We start from the raw sequence: 16,240 nt of genomic DNA on the forward strand, positions 1-16,240 counted from the left end.
ATTTCTGAATAAAGATACAAATACCAGAAGAACAAACCAAGATAAACCAAATGGAAGGTCTTGTACAGCTAATGGATAATTTTAATAACTGTTAATATTAGCTGCTAATAGATCTATATTCTGAATGGAACATTGACATGGCCAAAATAAAACTGTTTTGGAAAAAGTTAGTAGAAAAGGCAAGTGTATTATGGGACTTGGAATCTGAAGCACTGAAGAATATAGTTTCCTGGTAAAGAATCCTCTCCTTCAGCATCCTGAAGAACCATTGTGTTATTCAGAATTTAAATGAGACAAAGTGAAAGGGAATAAGTAATTTTGTTGAAATGAAAAGATAGTGACGAACGTGAAACACTTATTGGAGAAAATACCAGATTTACCAAGTTAGGCTTCTTGGCTTTACTGGAAGGAAATCTTAGAGAGTTTCCTGATTTGGGAAACAATACAATGTTTAAAGAGATTACTTTAAATTATCAAAATACATTGTCAAAAAAAGTCTCAATTCAAGGACGCTTGACACCAATGTGTGAGGACATTCTTTTATTCATCTAATAATATTGTAACTGAGGCTTCTGTAAGAGCTTGGCTAACTACGTTTTTGAAAGATGGGAACATTTCTGTATGTAGGAAAATAGGCAACAGACTAGTTTGTTTAAAAATAAGTAGCGGATAAAGTGTCAAAAAACCTATGAAAAGCTTCCAAAGTTTAATTAGAACCAGCAATAATTCTTTTCATAAGACATCTTGCTTAATTAATCTAGGGAGTCTGTATTCTGCTATGGAGCAGCATTGAAACCAGTGGAACTCTGTGGTTGGCACAAATGAACACAACCCTCCAAGCTCAAGACAAATATTTACTGAGATTTTGCACAGAATATGATGCAGAGTTAAACAGCCAGACAACATTATTAAATACTGATGTATACTGATATAGCTAACCAAAGCTACTTGTTTGCTAGATTCACAGGTGAGTTTTTGTTTCCTCTGAGTGTGTTAATTCACTCTCATGACTTGATAAGATTATAAATCACAAAAAACTTAATAATAGAATACCATGTTGATCCCTCAAGGATCACCTCTTAGCAAAAGCAGAACAAACAAGAAGGCCCAGCACCCTATCCACCTGAATCCTGAAAGTGTCTAATGTTGGGGAATCCACCACTTCCCTAGGAAGATTACTCCAATGAATCAGTGTTATCATTGTAAAAAGTTTCCCTCTTTTTTAATTCTAATTGGAGTAACTCCTACCCATTATCACTCCCCTTTTCCATGTGGCTCCTTGTAAAAAAAAGGGAGTCTCCATTTTCCTTGAAGCCACCCTTTTCAATACAGGAACAGGGTAATAAGGTCTCCTCAAGCCTTCTTTTCTCAAGGTGCAACAGATCTGTAACTCTGGATTTTCCAATGTATAGACATGTAGTACAACAAATAATTAATAACAAGGCAATAAGGGGAAAAAGGAATTACATCTTTCTCATTTTGAGTAAGTGGGCAAAAAATTTAAAATACAATCAAATAAAGCAAAGTCAGTTACTACACTTCTGAATGAAGAGGAGAGCTCTTACAAAAATGGACACAGGCTTCTGAATATAATAGCACATTGCTAATTACAAGCAAGCTTATGAAGAAACAAGTTTAAAATCACAAATTATTAGCAAAGCTGAGTTTGATATTCAGACAAAAACTAGACACAATGCAAAAGCAACAGTAGTCAGTTTTAATTATCAAAAAGCAGTTTTTTCCTAGAAGACTTATTCCCTCTTCCAAAGTCAAAGTACCAAATACCTATCACAGACTAGAATAGAAATGTATTATCTGTGTGCTTACCCATTTATTTCAGCTTCTGTGCTCGGTTATGGTATACTGTGAGTAAACTTCTGCAGTGTTTATGCTTTCACAATTATGTATCACTACCTGACTCTGTGACTGGAGCTCTCTGTTTAATACTCTGACTCAAATAGCCAACAGAGTGCAGAAGTGGTTGGAAAATGTCAGTGCTGTTTAACAAACTATATACAGAAAAATGCTGCGTTTTTATTAAGTCTTGAGTTTGATATAGAGTATACAACATAAATTATTTCAGGTCTTGAGCTCAGTATTCAGAAAATACAAATAAAAATATCTACTACATGAGGGACAAAACTTCTTAGAAATAACGGAAGTTTACAGTCACAGTAGGATGCAGTTTTTAACTATAAATCTGAACTTTTTTTTTTAAATTTAATTTTAGAGTTGAATTGCTGGACTGTTCCTATCTTTCACCACCACATAAGTCGTTTTAGCTATCCCCCATGTTGTGAATCTCAGTGTAAGATGGGGCTTATTTAGTTTAACATTTCTATTTCTTTTACATATGCTGTTTAGTAAAAGCAAAGACATAGTCACTTTTAGGCAGGTGAGCTTTAAGATAATGAAAGTAAAGAGGAGGGTGCATTGTAAACCAGAATGAGTAATGGCAGTGATTAAGCCAGTAGCAGGTAGTTCAGCTTGCCACAAATATAATGTATATTTCCTCTTTATGCAAATACAGAAAAATTACTTTAAGACTTGAGCTTTTAATATAAAATAGTCATTAAAAGAATATTAAGCTAGAAGAAATAGAAAATTTTACGAATTATAAAAAGTAAGAGTAACAAATGTATCTCTTTATTCTAAGAATCTAAAAATTGCAAAAATCAGACACCCAAAGTTTATCATAAATCTCTTCAATATTACCTTTCTTCTACCGTAGCCCCAGACTAATATGGTAATTTCAGTTTCTTTAGATATTTACAGCAAATAAAAAGCCACAGAAATGATGAGCAAGAAGATTGCCATTTTATACTCCAGCATATTTTCTAGTATCACAATCTATCAAAAAAATTAAAGTGAAACAGGGCTATAACACAGAGAATACATTAGCAGGGAACCAAGGGATGACTTCAAGGTGAGAAGAATAAGGATGTCAGAACACAGTAATGTAAAGTTTTTTTAGTCCTGTATCAGTATCTGCACAAATTTTTAGTACATCTGAAAAGAAGACAATGAATTCAGTATTAAAGTACTCCTGCACAGTGATCTGCATCTTCAACAACATGCTTTTGACATGTATTCACAGCAACAATCAAGTGCCTAATTTGAGGATTTGCAGTGAGCTTTCTAAATTATATCTCTATACAATTTATTTGGTCATTTGTAATAACTGAAATCCATGCACCTTTAAGAAAAGGAAAGTGAGAAACCAAGGTAGATGAAAATAGGCTTAAAAGACAACTGACCTTTTTCCACTTCATTCAGATTAGCAGCTTGCAGTGACAAAGACAGAAGAGACAAGAGACTTTTTACATTGTAATACAACAGCATAGCACATTAAGCTAATGCACAACTATAGCAGCAGAGAGGTTGATATAGCAAAATGAAGCAAGCTTCAAAGTTTCACCTACAGCAGAGCAAAACAAACAGAAAGGTAAGAAGTACATGCTATCAGTGGCATAAGAGAGGCTTTACTTCTGGATCAGTTAGTTCTGTGATCTAAATGACTGAGGACAATGAGCAAGAGAAATGATTATCTGTAATCTATAGAATGTACATAAAATGACCTGAAGTTTACTAGACTGGGGTTAAAATAAAGGAGATAGATGGTAATGTTGAGAGAATAGCAAGATTAAAGAGTGCAGGACATAGTGAGGTATTTTAAATGTTTTATTTCTCTAAGTTTCATTAGACACCCTGAATGTCTGTTGATTCCATTTGCTTACTGTTGTTTCACAGTTACAGTCTGTGATCTTAAGAAAGCTCATATAATAGTGCAAATACCATTCTTTGTCTTTCCACCTGTAGCTGTGGTGGTTGCTGTAAAACTTAACTGAGGCAGAGCAAAATGGATTCCTGATTCTTAAGCAACAACGCAATAAGCTTTTTTAATTGCTTTTTTTTAAAACAGCACAACAGAGTCGAGAAGTGTAAATTTTCAAGGGATTGTTAGAAAAGTCAGAAAGAGACTGTTAGGTTTTACAGTACAACATTCTTTGCAGTTCATTTTGGACTCTAACAAGCCTTCCACATTAAAACAAAACTTTATAGAAGAATTATTTACGTTTCGTACCAGCAGGTTTCAACTGACTTCCTTATACTGTGCTGCTGAAATGTAAAGCATATTTGCAGAAAACCATTCACCAGAAAAACACTCTGGGCTGGTGCACTTCCATATTGGGTACATAGATGCTGTGACATCTTGAACAAAGACACTTCAGAGTATTGCCAACAGAATTAAAAGGGAGCAGTACAAGCCTATAGTAGCAGTTTCCTAGTATATACACTGTGCCACTCTCCAGCAGCTTACAACTCAGGGACTTTCTGAGCTAGAGATCAGTATCTTGGAATTTTTAAAAATCTTTGTATATACCGACTATATAGCCTGTTTTCCTGATTGTTAATCTACTTTTGCCCAGCTACTATGTGAATTCATTTAGTGAAAAATACGTTTCATAAAAAACCAAAAAACTATTGGAAATATGGATATCTGATTTTAACCTGTTAGAACAGATATCAAAATCCATATGTTTACAAAGTACCTCATGAAAATCACTCTATACATTCTTTACAGAGATTCTTTATCTTTCAACTCAGGTTGTAGGCTAGAGAAAATGAAAAGTTCCACAAATAATTTGGTACCTCACACACACTTGAGGGCATCTGTACAATTACTTTATATTCTGAACCCTTTTGAGATCCTGATGTACCCAGACTGCTTTCAGTGTACTTCTTAATACCGAAGGGTATTTTATTGTGCAAGACCATGGATGACAGATGTGAAGACCCCTTGGCTAGCTCCATGTTTTTTTACATTTTCATCTTATAACTAATTTCAAAAATCACCTAGGATCTCACACATTGTGCCCTATTCTTAGATGCTTTGTATGATAGATAGCATATTTTAGAATTTTGTAGTTTATTCTGGAAAACCTGAATTTTTGCTGTGATTACTATAAAATGAGTTGAGATTCTAGTGATGCATTTAAAAAAAAGTGTTGAAAAAAGTCTGATAAGCTAATGTAAATTCTCAACAGTTTTTAACAGGGAGGCTAAACTTATTGATTAGAAATAGATTGTTTTGATTTATTTTAGACCTGGTGAGAAGAATCTCACCTACTCAGGTGTCTTACTGACTTCACTAGAGATTATGAGTAGCCATTGAATCTGTAAAACTCACACTGTGGTTATGGTAAAATTACGCACACTTATGAAACAAATTTTAAAATGCATTTTCTTGCATTTTGACAAAAGAAGCACAACTCCAATACAAATATCAAACATTTTATAAATATTTCTTCTCTCCTTTTTGCTCTATCCATAGAGATGTATAGAGAAATACTTCAATTTTTTATTTCAACTGTAAATTTAAAATTTACACTTAATTTACATACTCCAAAAATGCAACAGGCACACTTAATCAAAGTTTTAGGCTAGCACATATAGACAATCCTTTCTATCCACTTTATGGATATTTAATAAAAAGCAGTCCTTCCCATGGCATATTATAAATCCAGCGAACTATTGATTCTAGCTGTTAAAGGCACCCCAATAAAGGCTGAAAATGTAGAAATAAATGACACAGGTAAAAAGACCTTCAAAGTTGCAGAGGAGGAATGCACTTGCAAATGAAGTATCTCCTATGTATTAGATATATGAAACTTCTTAGCATGAAGCCACTGAAGAGGAACACTGCTCTGATATGACTTTGCTTTGAATCCTTCCAGTCTATGCAAGAGAATACCTGATCCCACTTTTAAAAGATAGCAATTGATTGCAGGGGAGCCAAAGCTTGACTCACATATACCTGAAATACTAGTTATGGAGAAACAGAAAACACCTATTTCTACTTACTGAGGCTGTTACCTGTTATTCCCAAGTCTTGAATTGTCAGTTGCTCTTAGGTATTAAGGTATTGGTACTTGGAAAAAAGGTATTTATCTTAGCAGAAGATTATGTCTGTCCTTCCAGATATGGATCATCCACTTACTAAAGAGCTTATGGCTTTTGTACTGTTTTAGATACTGTAGCTTATCCTGCATGGGGAAATTTCTACCAAACATTCATCCAGAATAAATACTGGATGAATAGCTATATCAGATTATGAAGTTGTATCTCTTATACTTGTTTTTTAACATCTTCACTCACTCTACATTCCCAACATTTAACTACTGGCTTTAAATTTGAATACCCTAAAACATGGGAGCAATGCAACAGTTTGCAGAACTAGCGATAGAAACGCATTGGATTAGAAAGGAATTAGCTGGGTTTTCAATAAATGAAATTAATTCATCCATTCACCTGTCCCTACAGTTTTCCAGAGCTCAACTTTGATTGATTGATTAAAGTAAAAATATAGAATGACTCAGTAGAGTTAATTCCCAAATTACAGAGGATCTGACATTTTTTTTTCATGCATTTCAAATCATAGTGAATTTAAGCTCTATGTTCTTCTAGTGGTCAGTTAGCTGATAGAAAATAGATCTGTCTAGTTAGAAAAGCTATAAAACATATCAATGCAAACAATAGATCCTACTTCCTCTGTGCTGCTATTCAAACTATCCTCCATTCCCACAGAGACCATGACAGCAAGCAAGAGATCCTCTGTCACAAAGAGGATATGCTTTGGCTTGGCTGCTGACTGACAGAAACAAATGATTAGACATTTGTCTTTTTACTCTGTGCAGGAAGCACCACATTTGGTATTAATATTTCTGGCAGAGTACAGGACAGCATCCAGGGGTGCCAAAAACAGTTCCCCAATGGCACAGACCAATTCTTTATAGTGAAATGAGGATTACAGTTTAAAACCAGAGTATTTATCAGATTTCTACAGCTACTGATGTCCTCCACTGGGCAAACAGTAGGGAGGGACACATTTTGAATGACCTTTTGAATATAAGAATGCTGTGATTTCAAAACTAAAAAAGGAATTAAGTAGTGGATATTAAGACTAGTTTTGACTACAAACCATATAGGAGAAAAATATGGAGGGAAACCTGGTATTAGGTCAGTTGTAGAGTAACTACCAATTCAGCTGCAAAGTGGAAAACATTACTGTTCTACTAGGAATTCTTGAATTCCTTGTGTTTTCTCTTATACGCCTACCTGTATATTCAGGTGGACAAAGGCAAGTATAGTTATTAATTCCATCCACACAAGTGGAATTGTTCTCACAGTCATTGTCTTCACAGTCATCAACATTTACTTCACAGTTTTCACCTTCAAATCCATCTGCACAAGTGCACCTGCAATACAGAAAACCAAATAACCACATGGACATTTTAGGTGGGGAGTCCAGACAAGGAGTTGCGTAATTAATAGGTACAATATTTCATAATCACTATTCCTTAAAAAAACATGGTTGATATAATGTAAAAAGCTGTCATAATAAACAATCCCAACTTTTCATTTTTTAAATTACAGAAAAATGCTTCTAAAGTCATACCTTAGTCTTTAGTTTAAGGGCCCTGCTAAATTAAATCATGGAGCAGTCCTTTTGAAAAGCATGATATTATAAGATTATATTTTTTATGGAAAGTGATCCTTTTGGTTTTTTAAGGTTAAATACATGGAAAATACTGTGGAATCAGTGATTAGTACATAACAGTAGTTTTCCACAATCATTCAGTTACATGCACCAATATAAAACTCTCTTTTACATACATGCATTCATATAAAAAACCAAAGCCTGTATAAATTCTTTGTAGCAGTAATTTTTTTTTTGCTTTTAATTATTTGTTTATGGAAAACAAATACATTAAAATAGATAGTAAATCTAAAATTCACTCAAACATGATTACACATACATTTTCATGTAATTTGCACTATATATAATTTCTGAAGCTTTCACTATGAGATTGATTTGATTTTCAAAACATGTAGTGTTCAAACAAATAAATGTAAAAGGTCAAATTCTGAGGCATGACTATGTCAATTTAAATTCTTGAGGCATAGGATTAAGATGTATACACTTAATTTTTAATAGAAGGCTATTTAATCCTCGGTCAGAATTCAGATTAAAAGTAAGAATAATGTCATAATGAATTACAGGATAATGAATTGTATCTTTTTGAAGTGTCATTTCTAACAAGCTTGAGGTGTAGATTATTAAATGACTAATAATCTCACATAAGAATGCTATAGAACTTTATTTCATAATTCATGAAGTACATCTGGAGTAATTGTACTGTGTGATTAAATAACTCAAGATTAAAAATGCTCACAGCATGTTTATCAGCTGGCATAGTGAGTTTCAAATGAATCATTAATTTTCTGTTTCACTGGGATTTACATTTTATCATTTACATGCTGTCTGTTGAAGTAATACACACAACAACAGATGAATTATGAGATTTTTTCAGCAGGGATCTAGCTAGCTATTAATTAACATAATGGAGTCAATACTATGCTGTCTTGACCTGATATGCCTCAAATAATCACAATAATTTATTATTGTTTTTAACAGATTCAAAGCTTTAGAAGCTTTCCAAGGATGGCAACATGTTCTGAAAACATATGAAGCACTAAGAATCTGCCTTTGCGGTGCACTTACCAGCAAACACAGAGAACCCAAAGAGTAACATCAACATTATTTCACCATAAAGAAGTCAGTAGTTTTCCATACTGTTACTGCAATTAAAAAACCTACCAGAAACCATCTTTTTCTCCTTCTTTCAAATGACAAGTTCCACCATGGTGGCACGGGTTACTAATGCAAGCATGAATGGGAATATCACAGTCTTGACCCTATAGAGGGAACAACAATTATAATATAAGAAGAAAATACAGACACTAGTGGAAAGGGGACAGAGAATACTGAAAGGTTGTTAAGGATAAGCTTATATTTCAGTGAGCTTTTTCCTCTTCATGCAGTGCCTACCTTGAAACCATATGGGCATGTACATCTGTAGAAGTCAACTGGATCATTATTGCAGGTTCCATCATTTTTACAAGGGTTTGATAAACAGGGGTTACACTTTGCAAGGATATTAACGTCCACAGGCCCTTAAAAATACAAATTGGATAGTCAGAAACAAGCAACTATTAATTTATATTGGACAGGATCTATCTGCCATGTTGCTTTAAATTTTAAAATAGACTTTATATTTTGGACTTTGTGGTGTTCCTGTACTAATGAAATGTTGAACTGTCCTTAATTCTTTTGATGCAACCAAATAAATTTGGGATTGGATTTTTGGTTTAAGTATCACTTTTTGGGTTTTGTTAAGAAGCTGACACCAAAATGATTCCCATACTCCTATTCTCTGAAAGCTTAACAGTTTTGATCCATGATAATTACCTCCACTTTGTATTAACAAAATGAAGAATACAATTTCAGCCTTTGTTTTGTCATGAGATAGAAACTGCCTGTGAGAAAACAGGCTATCCCAGTTTGCAATCCTTCCCACGATGGTGTTACTGAGAACACTTTTTTTAATGCATTTTTGCTTTAACTTATTTTTCATCTGCAGGATCACATAGATGGCAAAATGAAATGATAAAATTACCTGTAAATTTCTTGAACATCTGTAACTGTAATTTAAATTGCATTGTCCAAGCTGTCTCATAATGAATAACTCTATACTGTGTCTTTCCTCCTTATGAGTCAGCCACAGCTCTGTGTATTACTGTGTTAGTTGAGCCCACAAATTATGTAAACTGTACCACGAACTTATGTGCAAATGAAGACTGAAATCCATGCTTGCAGTCTAGCTTCTTCTATTAATGATTATAATGAAAGAATTCGGAAATGAAAATTGACAAAACCCTAAGCTTCAGAACTCAGACTTAGAGCTTTTACATACACAAATCTTATCTCCGTTATTTAAATTTTTTTTAGATTTTTTTTTCTGTAGTTTTCCAATTCTACAGCCATTTTATGGTGAATTTTCAAGTTAGGAACCACCTTTTTTGTTGGTTTGGTTTGGTTTTTTTGTGTCAAACAGCCAAAGAAATCACTGGTTACTTGTTAAAAACTAAAAAACACCTATGTAGAAATAATGATTAATTTTCATAATTTTTGTGAAGTTTGATTACTGTGAGAGAAAACTGGGGTCTTTGCCAAATGCTTATTAAGAGAATGAAGATACATTATCTCCAGCTCTATTGCCTGATGACAATACTGCCTCCAGTTTGATTTTAGATTTCCCCTATTAAAAAAAAACCCTTTCAGTTATCCACAGGTGAATTGTACCTTTGAAGGAATAAACAGTGATTTCCTCCAAATGGCAAATGCCTGATTGCTCCTTAACAGGTTTTACACAAAATGAGCCAAACTGCAGAGTTTTCCAAGCTTAAAGGGCTTTGCTGAGATATGGGCCTTTATTCTATTTTTAAATTTAGATTGATTAACTATCTTATTTTGCGAATTAATCCCATATTAATTGTAAAGGAGCTGGCCTGGAAGGAAGCCCTGTGATTGTAAGGATCCAGTAGGGAGTGTCAGACAAAGAATGGGTGACTTTTCAATTTTTTTTCAAATCTGCAGTTGTTGGTATCCTTCTGTGTCACAGCTTGCAAGCAGAACACGGTAATATGTGATAAGGTGCTTATTGCCACAGCCATAATCTGTACGGATCATTAATTTTTTTTTTTTTCTCTTCATGTCTTTATTTTGAAAGAGAAATCAATACCTGGTTAAAGCATCTGTTAGATCAGCACAGAGGAGAGGCAGAAAAGTTGAAACAAACATCATAGAATCAACACCTAGAAAGGCCAGGCTGCACTCTAGACTATTGCTGATTATTGCTAGAGAATATAAAGAGGTTCTGTGAAAAAAATTAAGTGAAAGAGGCACATACATAAAACTTTGTAACACTGTGCTGTAGCCTGGGAGTCAATCCTTCCTTCTGTTTATTTTGAATATTATATCCTCTTTTCAACTTTTCATATAATAAGATGCTAATTAATTGGCACAAATTAAAAAACATTCAGTAACTAATGTTTTGTTCCCAAACTGATTAGCAATCTAAATTTCACTTCCAAAACAGAGACAGAAAATGGGAACCTAAGTCTCAACAAAATAGTAAACAAAATTATCTGATTTTGTGCTTTATTTATTTCAAACTAATATATATGTAATCTCCAATATAAATGAAAATTTTGATTTATCATTCTTCAGTTGTAAGATCAAAAAAATGCAAAGACAGTTTTGGATCCTATTTTCATTTTCACTATAGCATTCATTTCCTCTTTCTGCTTGCATGTGTTAAAAAACGTGAAGATGGAAAAGAATTTGGTTCATAACCTATTGTTTAGTTTTTCAAATTGTAGACATCTATGTTCTTGATTAAGCCCTAACTGAGAAAAAAAAATTCTTTTGTAAACAGAGAAAAACCTAACAGTATTTTATTGACAAACATAATTTCATACATGTAGCTATCTAAGATGTTTTGAGACAAAACATAAAACAAACCCTCTCAAACCAGTTTCTAGAGAAACCTGCTGCAAGAAAAACACTGAGGTCTGACATTTTGTGACTCCTTTCTTGCATATGGCCTCAAAATTATCTTCACTGCTAATGAAATCACCAGTTTTAGTACAGTGCAATGGAAGTAATAAATTCAGTTAGATAACTTTCAGATTTTAAACCCAGAGTTTTGAAATAATAAAACTGTTCATGCAATATGCTAAATGATATATCATGAATAATCAGCTGTAAATTCATCACAGGGGAGAACGAACAGCAAACATGCATGTCTTAGGAAAGAAGTCTTCTTGAGGTACACAAAAGGAAGGTCAGAAGGTCTGTTCTCAATCAGATCAGCCATTCCAGATCTACTTATAACCTTACCTGGTATCAGAAAACCACAAGGCCCTGGAATCTCTAGAAGCAGGGCATGGATGATAAAGAGGTGAAAGTAAAAGATTGAGAAGCTGTTAGAGCCCATATTAAAAAAAAAGAAAGAAAAATCCCACCCACAAATGTAGAAAAATAACTGGAAGAAGAAAATATTAATGGATGATTCCTGCAGTGAAAGAATTCATAAAATTAGAGTACGGTAATTTTGTTGAGCTTTAAAACTGAGATGAGACTTTCTTGTAAAATGCCATTTTCACTGGGAACTGTTCATTACGTATGTAAAATTCAAGCACCCATTTCACTATCAACTGAATCCCTAGATAGTGATGAGAGGGAATTACACATTACTCTTTTCCTGTAAATACATATACAGTAGCAGACCATCAACAGATATTCTGAAAACAGCCCTTTTACTCATAGCCAAAAATTTTGGTTCTAATAGGAACATAGCATCTTGCTAATTTCTATTATTTAGCAGTTCATTTTTAAGCAAAAGATAAAATTACTTATTTTTGAGCAACAGACACAAAATGTCTTACAGGGCCATCATGTCATTGAAAAGCTCCTGATTTGGAATCTGTAATTATGAGCATCTTCATAGGACAGTGGCAGGAAAATTATTTTCTTTCAAAGGTATCCATAATACCAGATCTCCACTCTTGGAAGTGAAACAAATACACAGTTCTTACCCTGCATAATAATATAAAGGATATTTTCGGATGGGCAAGAGGGAGGAAGATACACTTTCTGAGTTGTCTGACAGAAACATAACAATGATTGCAGGCAGAAGTGATACAGTTTGTAAAACTGACAAAGCTGGAAAATAACTATACAGGTTCTTCATGTCCATGCTAATGTTCTTTCACTTGTATCCCTATGACAGTGTGCAATAAGAGCAGATCTGAAATATCCTACAGGAGATGCTTGTCAAGAAAATGATTGGATTGGCCAGCAAATATCCTATCTAAAATGAGGCTAAGAGACTGCACCATATGAGTGTCATGTGCAATGAACACTGGCATGACATCAGAGATGTAATGCTGAAAAATTTCAAGAAGGATTTAGAGGGGAAAAAATTTTCACTGGCATCACAAGTAACAAGATGGCTTGCAGTGGTTTTTATATACAAAAAAAGGGGTTTTGACAGAAAGTCTAAAGAGAAAAGACTAAATAGATTAAATATGTAGTAAAGAACAACTTTGTATAAGACAAACTCAGACAAAGTCCCACTGCTTTTTTAAAAATGACAAAGGGATAAAGCTCACCTCTGAAGATACATTAAAAGATCAGTAAGTCAAAACAGCTTGAAGATTACCTAGATGCTGAGAATAAGTTACTCCTACAAGACTAAAGATCATATTCATCTGATGCCTCTGAAATCATAATGAGCTTAGTAAGGGTTTACAAACATAAGAACACATAATTTTTTTTTTCAGTTCGAGTTTCAATGTTTCTAAATCAGAACCATGGAAGATGAAGATACAGTAGAGGCTTTCTGTGTTTTCAAAATATTTAAGAAGGGATAAAACAATGGAATAGAGGAAGATTAAAGAGTAAACAAACCAAGTTCTCACTCGATGTAAGTAAAAAGGGAACTTTTTTAAAAAGTAATAGTACAGTTCAGAAAAAGAACCTAGGATTTCACAGATAATAATAGAAGTTGTGATATAAATGCCAGCAACACTGATACCAAGGTGGAGTTAAATGTCCTGAGAAACCTGACCATTTAACAACATTTTAGAATGAGACCTCTAGAGCGGTTATCACATTCCTTTATCTACCTTTTTCTTGTTTTTTGTTTGGTTGGGTTTGGTTTGGTTTGGTTTGTGCTTTCTTCTGAAATATTAGAGACATATTCTGCATATAACTGCAGACGTCAAGGATTATGGATGTATTTACAGTTTTTACAGTGAACAGCTTGAAGGAAAAAGGCCAAGGGAAGTGTAGATGTTTAAACTATTCATAACTGAGGCAGTACAAAGTACCTATGTACTATGATGTACTAGGTACATCAGGAATACTGTAGTGCAAGTCCAAAGACTTTTTTCTCTCTCTATTTCAAAAGAGATAGGAATTCAAATATTTTAAAAAAATGCATTTCCTGAATGGAACCAATGGCTATTTCCCAAGGTATGAGCAATAATGACAAGACTGAGCGAAGATGCTATAATAAATGCATTTTTAGCCCACAAGACTCTCAATTCACAGCTCAACTGTCTGTAAAAATTAAAAATTTACACTTCAATGAGAAAAAAAATAACAACAGTACCTTGGCAAGTAAACTTCTTAGAAGGAGTTGTGAGAAGAAGTTTATCTGCCATTTCTCCAGGACCAGCACAACGTGCAATACCAGGTTCTTTGTATTCTGATTTTACCCAGTCAGATAGCCACTGCATGTTACAATCACAATAAAGAGGATTTGCTCCAATAGCCCTGTGGGAAACAGACAAATAAAAAAGGGAATCAAATTTTAAATGGCTGCTTTTTAAAAAAGAAGCCAGAAAATAGTTTGCCAAAAAACATTCAAAACCCAAAAACCTACTCACCCTCCACCAAAATGCCTGTTAGAGCACTAAGTGTCTGGATTTGAGTTCCAGATCGAGAAGTGATAGTTTTAGTAGAAATGTGGTCCAGAAATCTAGATATTCTTTACAGCACTATGTGTGAGCTTTGGTGAGCTAATAAGCTAATACTAACTAGCTCTGTTTCACTGATGGTTTGTAATGGCAAAGATCAGCTGCATCAGCAAAGTGAAACTGATACTGGGAAATTAAGTTAACAAGAATAAAGTATTTCTTCCGAAGCAGTCAAGAGAATTCCACAGAGTTCTGCCCTGATATTTTTCCTTTTCAGTTTATGGCTCCCAGGCTGGTACAAACCATCTGTTTCTAAGCCTCCAAATTTGATTTAATTATTTCCTCTTTGGAGCTCTCTCACTGAACTCACAACTATGTACAGAATTCTGTAAGAGTTCTCTGCTGTATAAGTAAATAAAACTACATTATCCTAGCTTTGTGGTAGTTACATAAGAATTGCCTCATTATGAAAGAAAATCCATTTCTTTAAATGACGATCCTTCTGATTTTTTAAATTAAAAAAAATTTAGCTAGAGATTTCAGAATTAATTTCTGTAATAGCTTTTTAAGTGTTTATTTTCCTTGCTGGAAACTATAAATACACTTAACGCTCTGAAAACAATGATACATTGTTTGTAGTTAATTTGGAGGATTGAAGCATTGTGCTATTCTGTAAAGATGTACTCATGTTTCTTTTAAGAAATACAATAATCATGGAATTTTAAACAGATACTCTCAACACATGCAAACACTATTAAATGGCAGTATTGGAACATTCTCCTTCTCCAGATGTTTCAATACTTTTTTCGGATTGTTTCACAGCTTTGAATCTGTGGGTCTTCTAGAGATACAAGAAAGTCATTGGCAAGCAAAGGCAGTAGAAACTACCAGAGCTGAAATGCTCTTTTTTGCCCTACTGAGCAGAAAGCCCTCTCAATTTTACTACATTCAAGCTGAACTCAAGAAAATACACGTATTTGTTTAGTCAGGATTAAGTTAGAACAGTAAAAAAAAAAAAAGTTTTAGTGACAAGGGAACTTCCCATGCAAGAAGAAACACCTAGAATTCGTCCATTCTGTATTTGCAAGAGTGGATGCCAGCTTGAACTGAGATAACACAATTGTTCTGCTAAAATCAGAATATTAATAAGGAAAACTGGTATACATTAAGAAAAAAATACCAGCAACAATCAAATCTATATAAGTTTTACTGATATTTCATGCAGATAAGTTAGTTTAATAGTAGCATTTGTATGAATTTTCAATGACTGAAAACTTAATCAGTATGAAACTTCTGAGAAATGGCAAGCTAAATGTAAATGTCCAATAATGAATGAAAAACAGATAATTAAGTTTTTAACAACTTCTGCTGTTCAGAAACTTAAAGCCCCAAGTATATCTAAAGGCACTAGTCAACTTACTCCTGAAAGTCTTCATTATCCATAAACACCTTAATGTTTGCAGAAGGTAGCTTGTTCTAATTTAGATTCTCAATGAAAATTAAAAACTGGAAAACTATTGCCTCAAATTATGTTCTGGAATCAGATGTGATGTGTTTAGTGTCAACTTTACAGATATCAACACAGAATCATACAATAATTTACGGCACTCTGGGGGTCATCTAGTCTCACCTCCTGCACAAAGCAGGACTACCTTGGCAGTCAGGGCTGCTCAGGGCTATTTCCAGCTCAGCTCTGAAAATCTCCAGGGATGGAGATTCTCCTGCTTCTTTGGGCAAGCTGGCTGGACCATCCTCACAGTGAGGAATTTTTTTTAATGTTCAATCAAATTTCCCTTGCTGCAGGTTTTGACGATTTACTCTGATTCTTCACTGTGCAACTCTGCATCTC

The 16,240-nt window shown here is 34.0% G+C and overlaps 1 protein-coding gene across 5 annotated transcripts in view; it reads right to left on the reverse strand.

The window, feature by feature from the left end:
- SLIT2 (slit guidance ligand 2) overlaps positions 1-16,240 on the reverse strand; it is a 260,071-nt gene that overhangs the window by 25,085 nt on the left and 218,746 nt on the right. For 4 of the 5 annotated variants that reach the window (XM_085059253.1, XM_085059256.1, XM_085059257.1 and 1 more), the window contains exons 25-29: positions 14,085-14,248; positions 8,894-9,018; positions 8,663-8,760; positions 7,120-7,259; positions 3,258-3,284 (exon numbers count right to left, since the gene is read on the reverse strand). In XM_085059253.1, coding sequence (XP_084915379.1) covers positions 3,258-3,284; positions 7,120-7,259; positions 8,663-8,760; positions 8,894-9,018; positions 14,085-14,248 — 554 coding nt within the window. The remainder of the gene's footprint in view (positions 1-3,257; positions 3,285-7,119; positions 7,260-8,662; positions 8,761-8,893; positions 9,019-14,084; positions 14,249-16,240) is intronic. The other variant, XM_085059254.1, reaches the window with a different exon arrangement.

The sequence above is a fragment of the Lichenostomus cassidix genome, chromosome 4 (assembly GCF_008360975.1).
Source record: "Lichenostomus cassidix isolate B80296 chromosome 4, HeHo_3.0, whole genome shotgun sequence".
NCBI lineage: Eukaryota > Metazoa > Chordata > Aves > Passeriformes > Meliphagidae > Lichenostomus > Lichenostomus cassidix.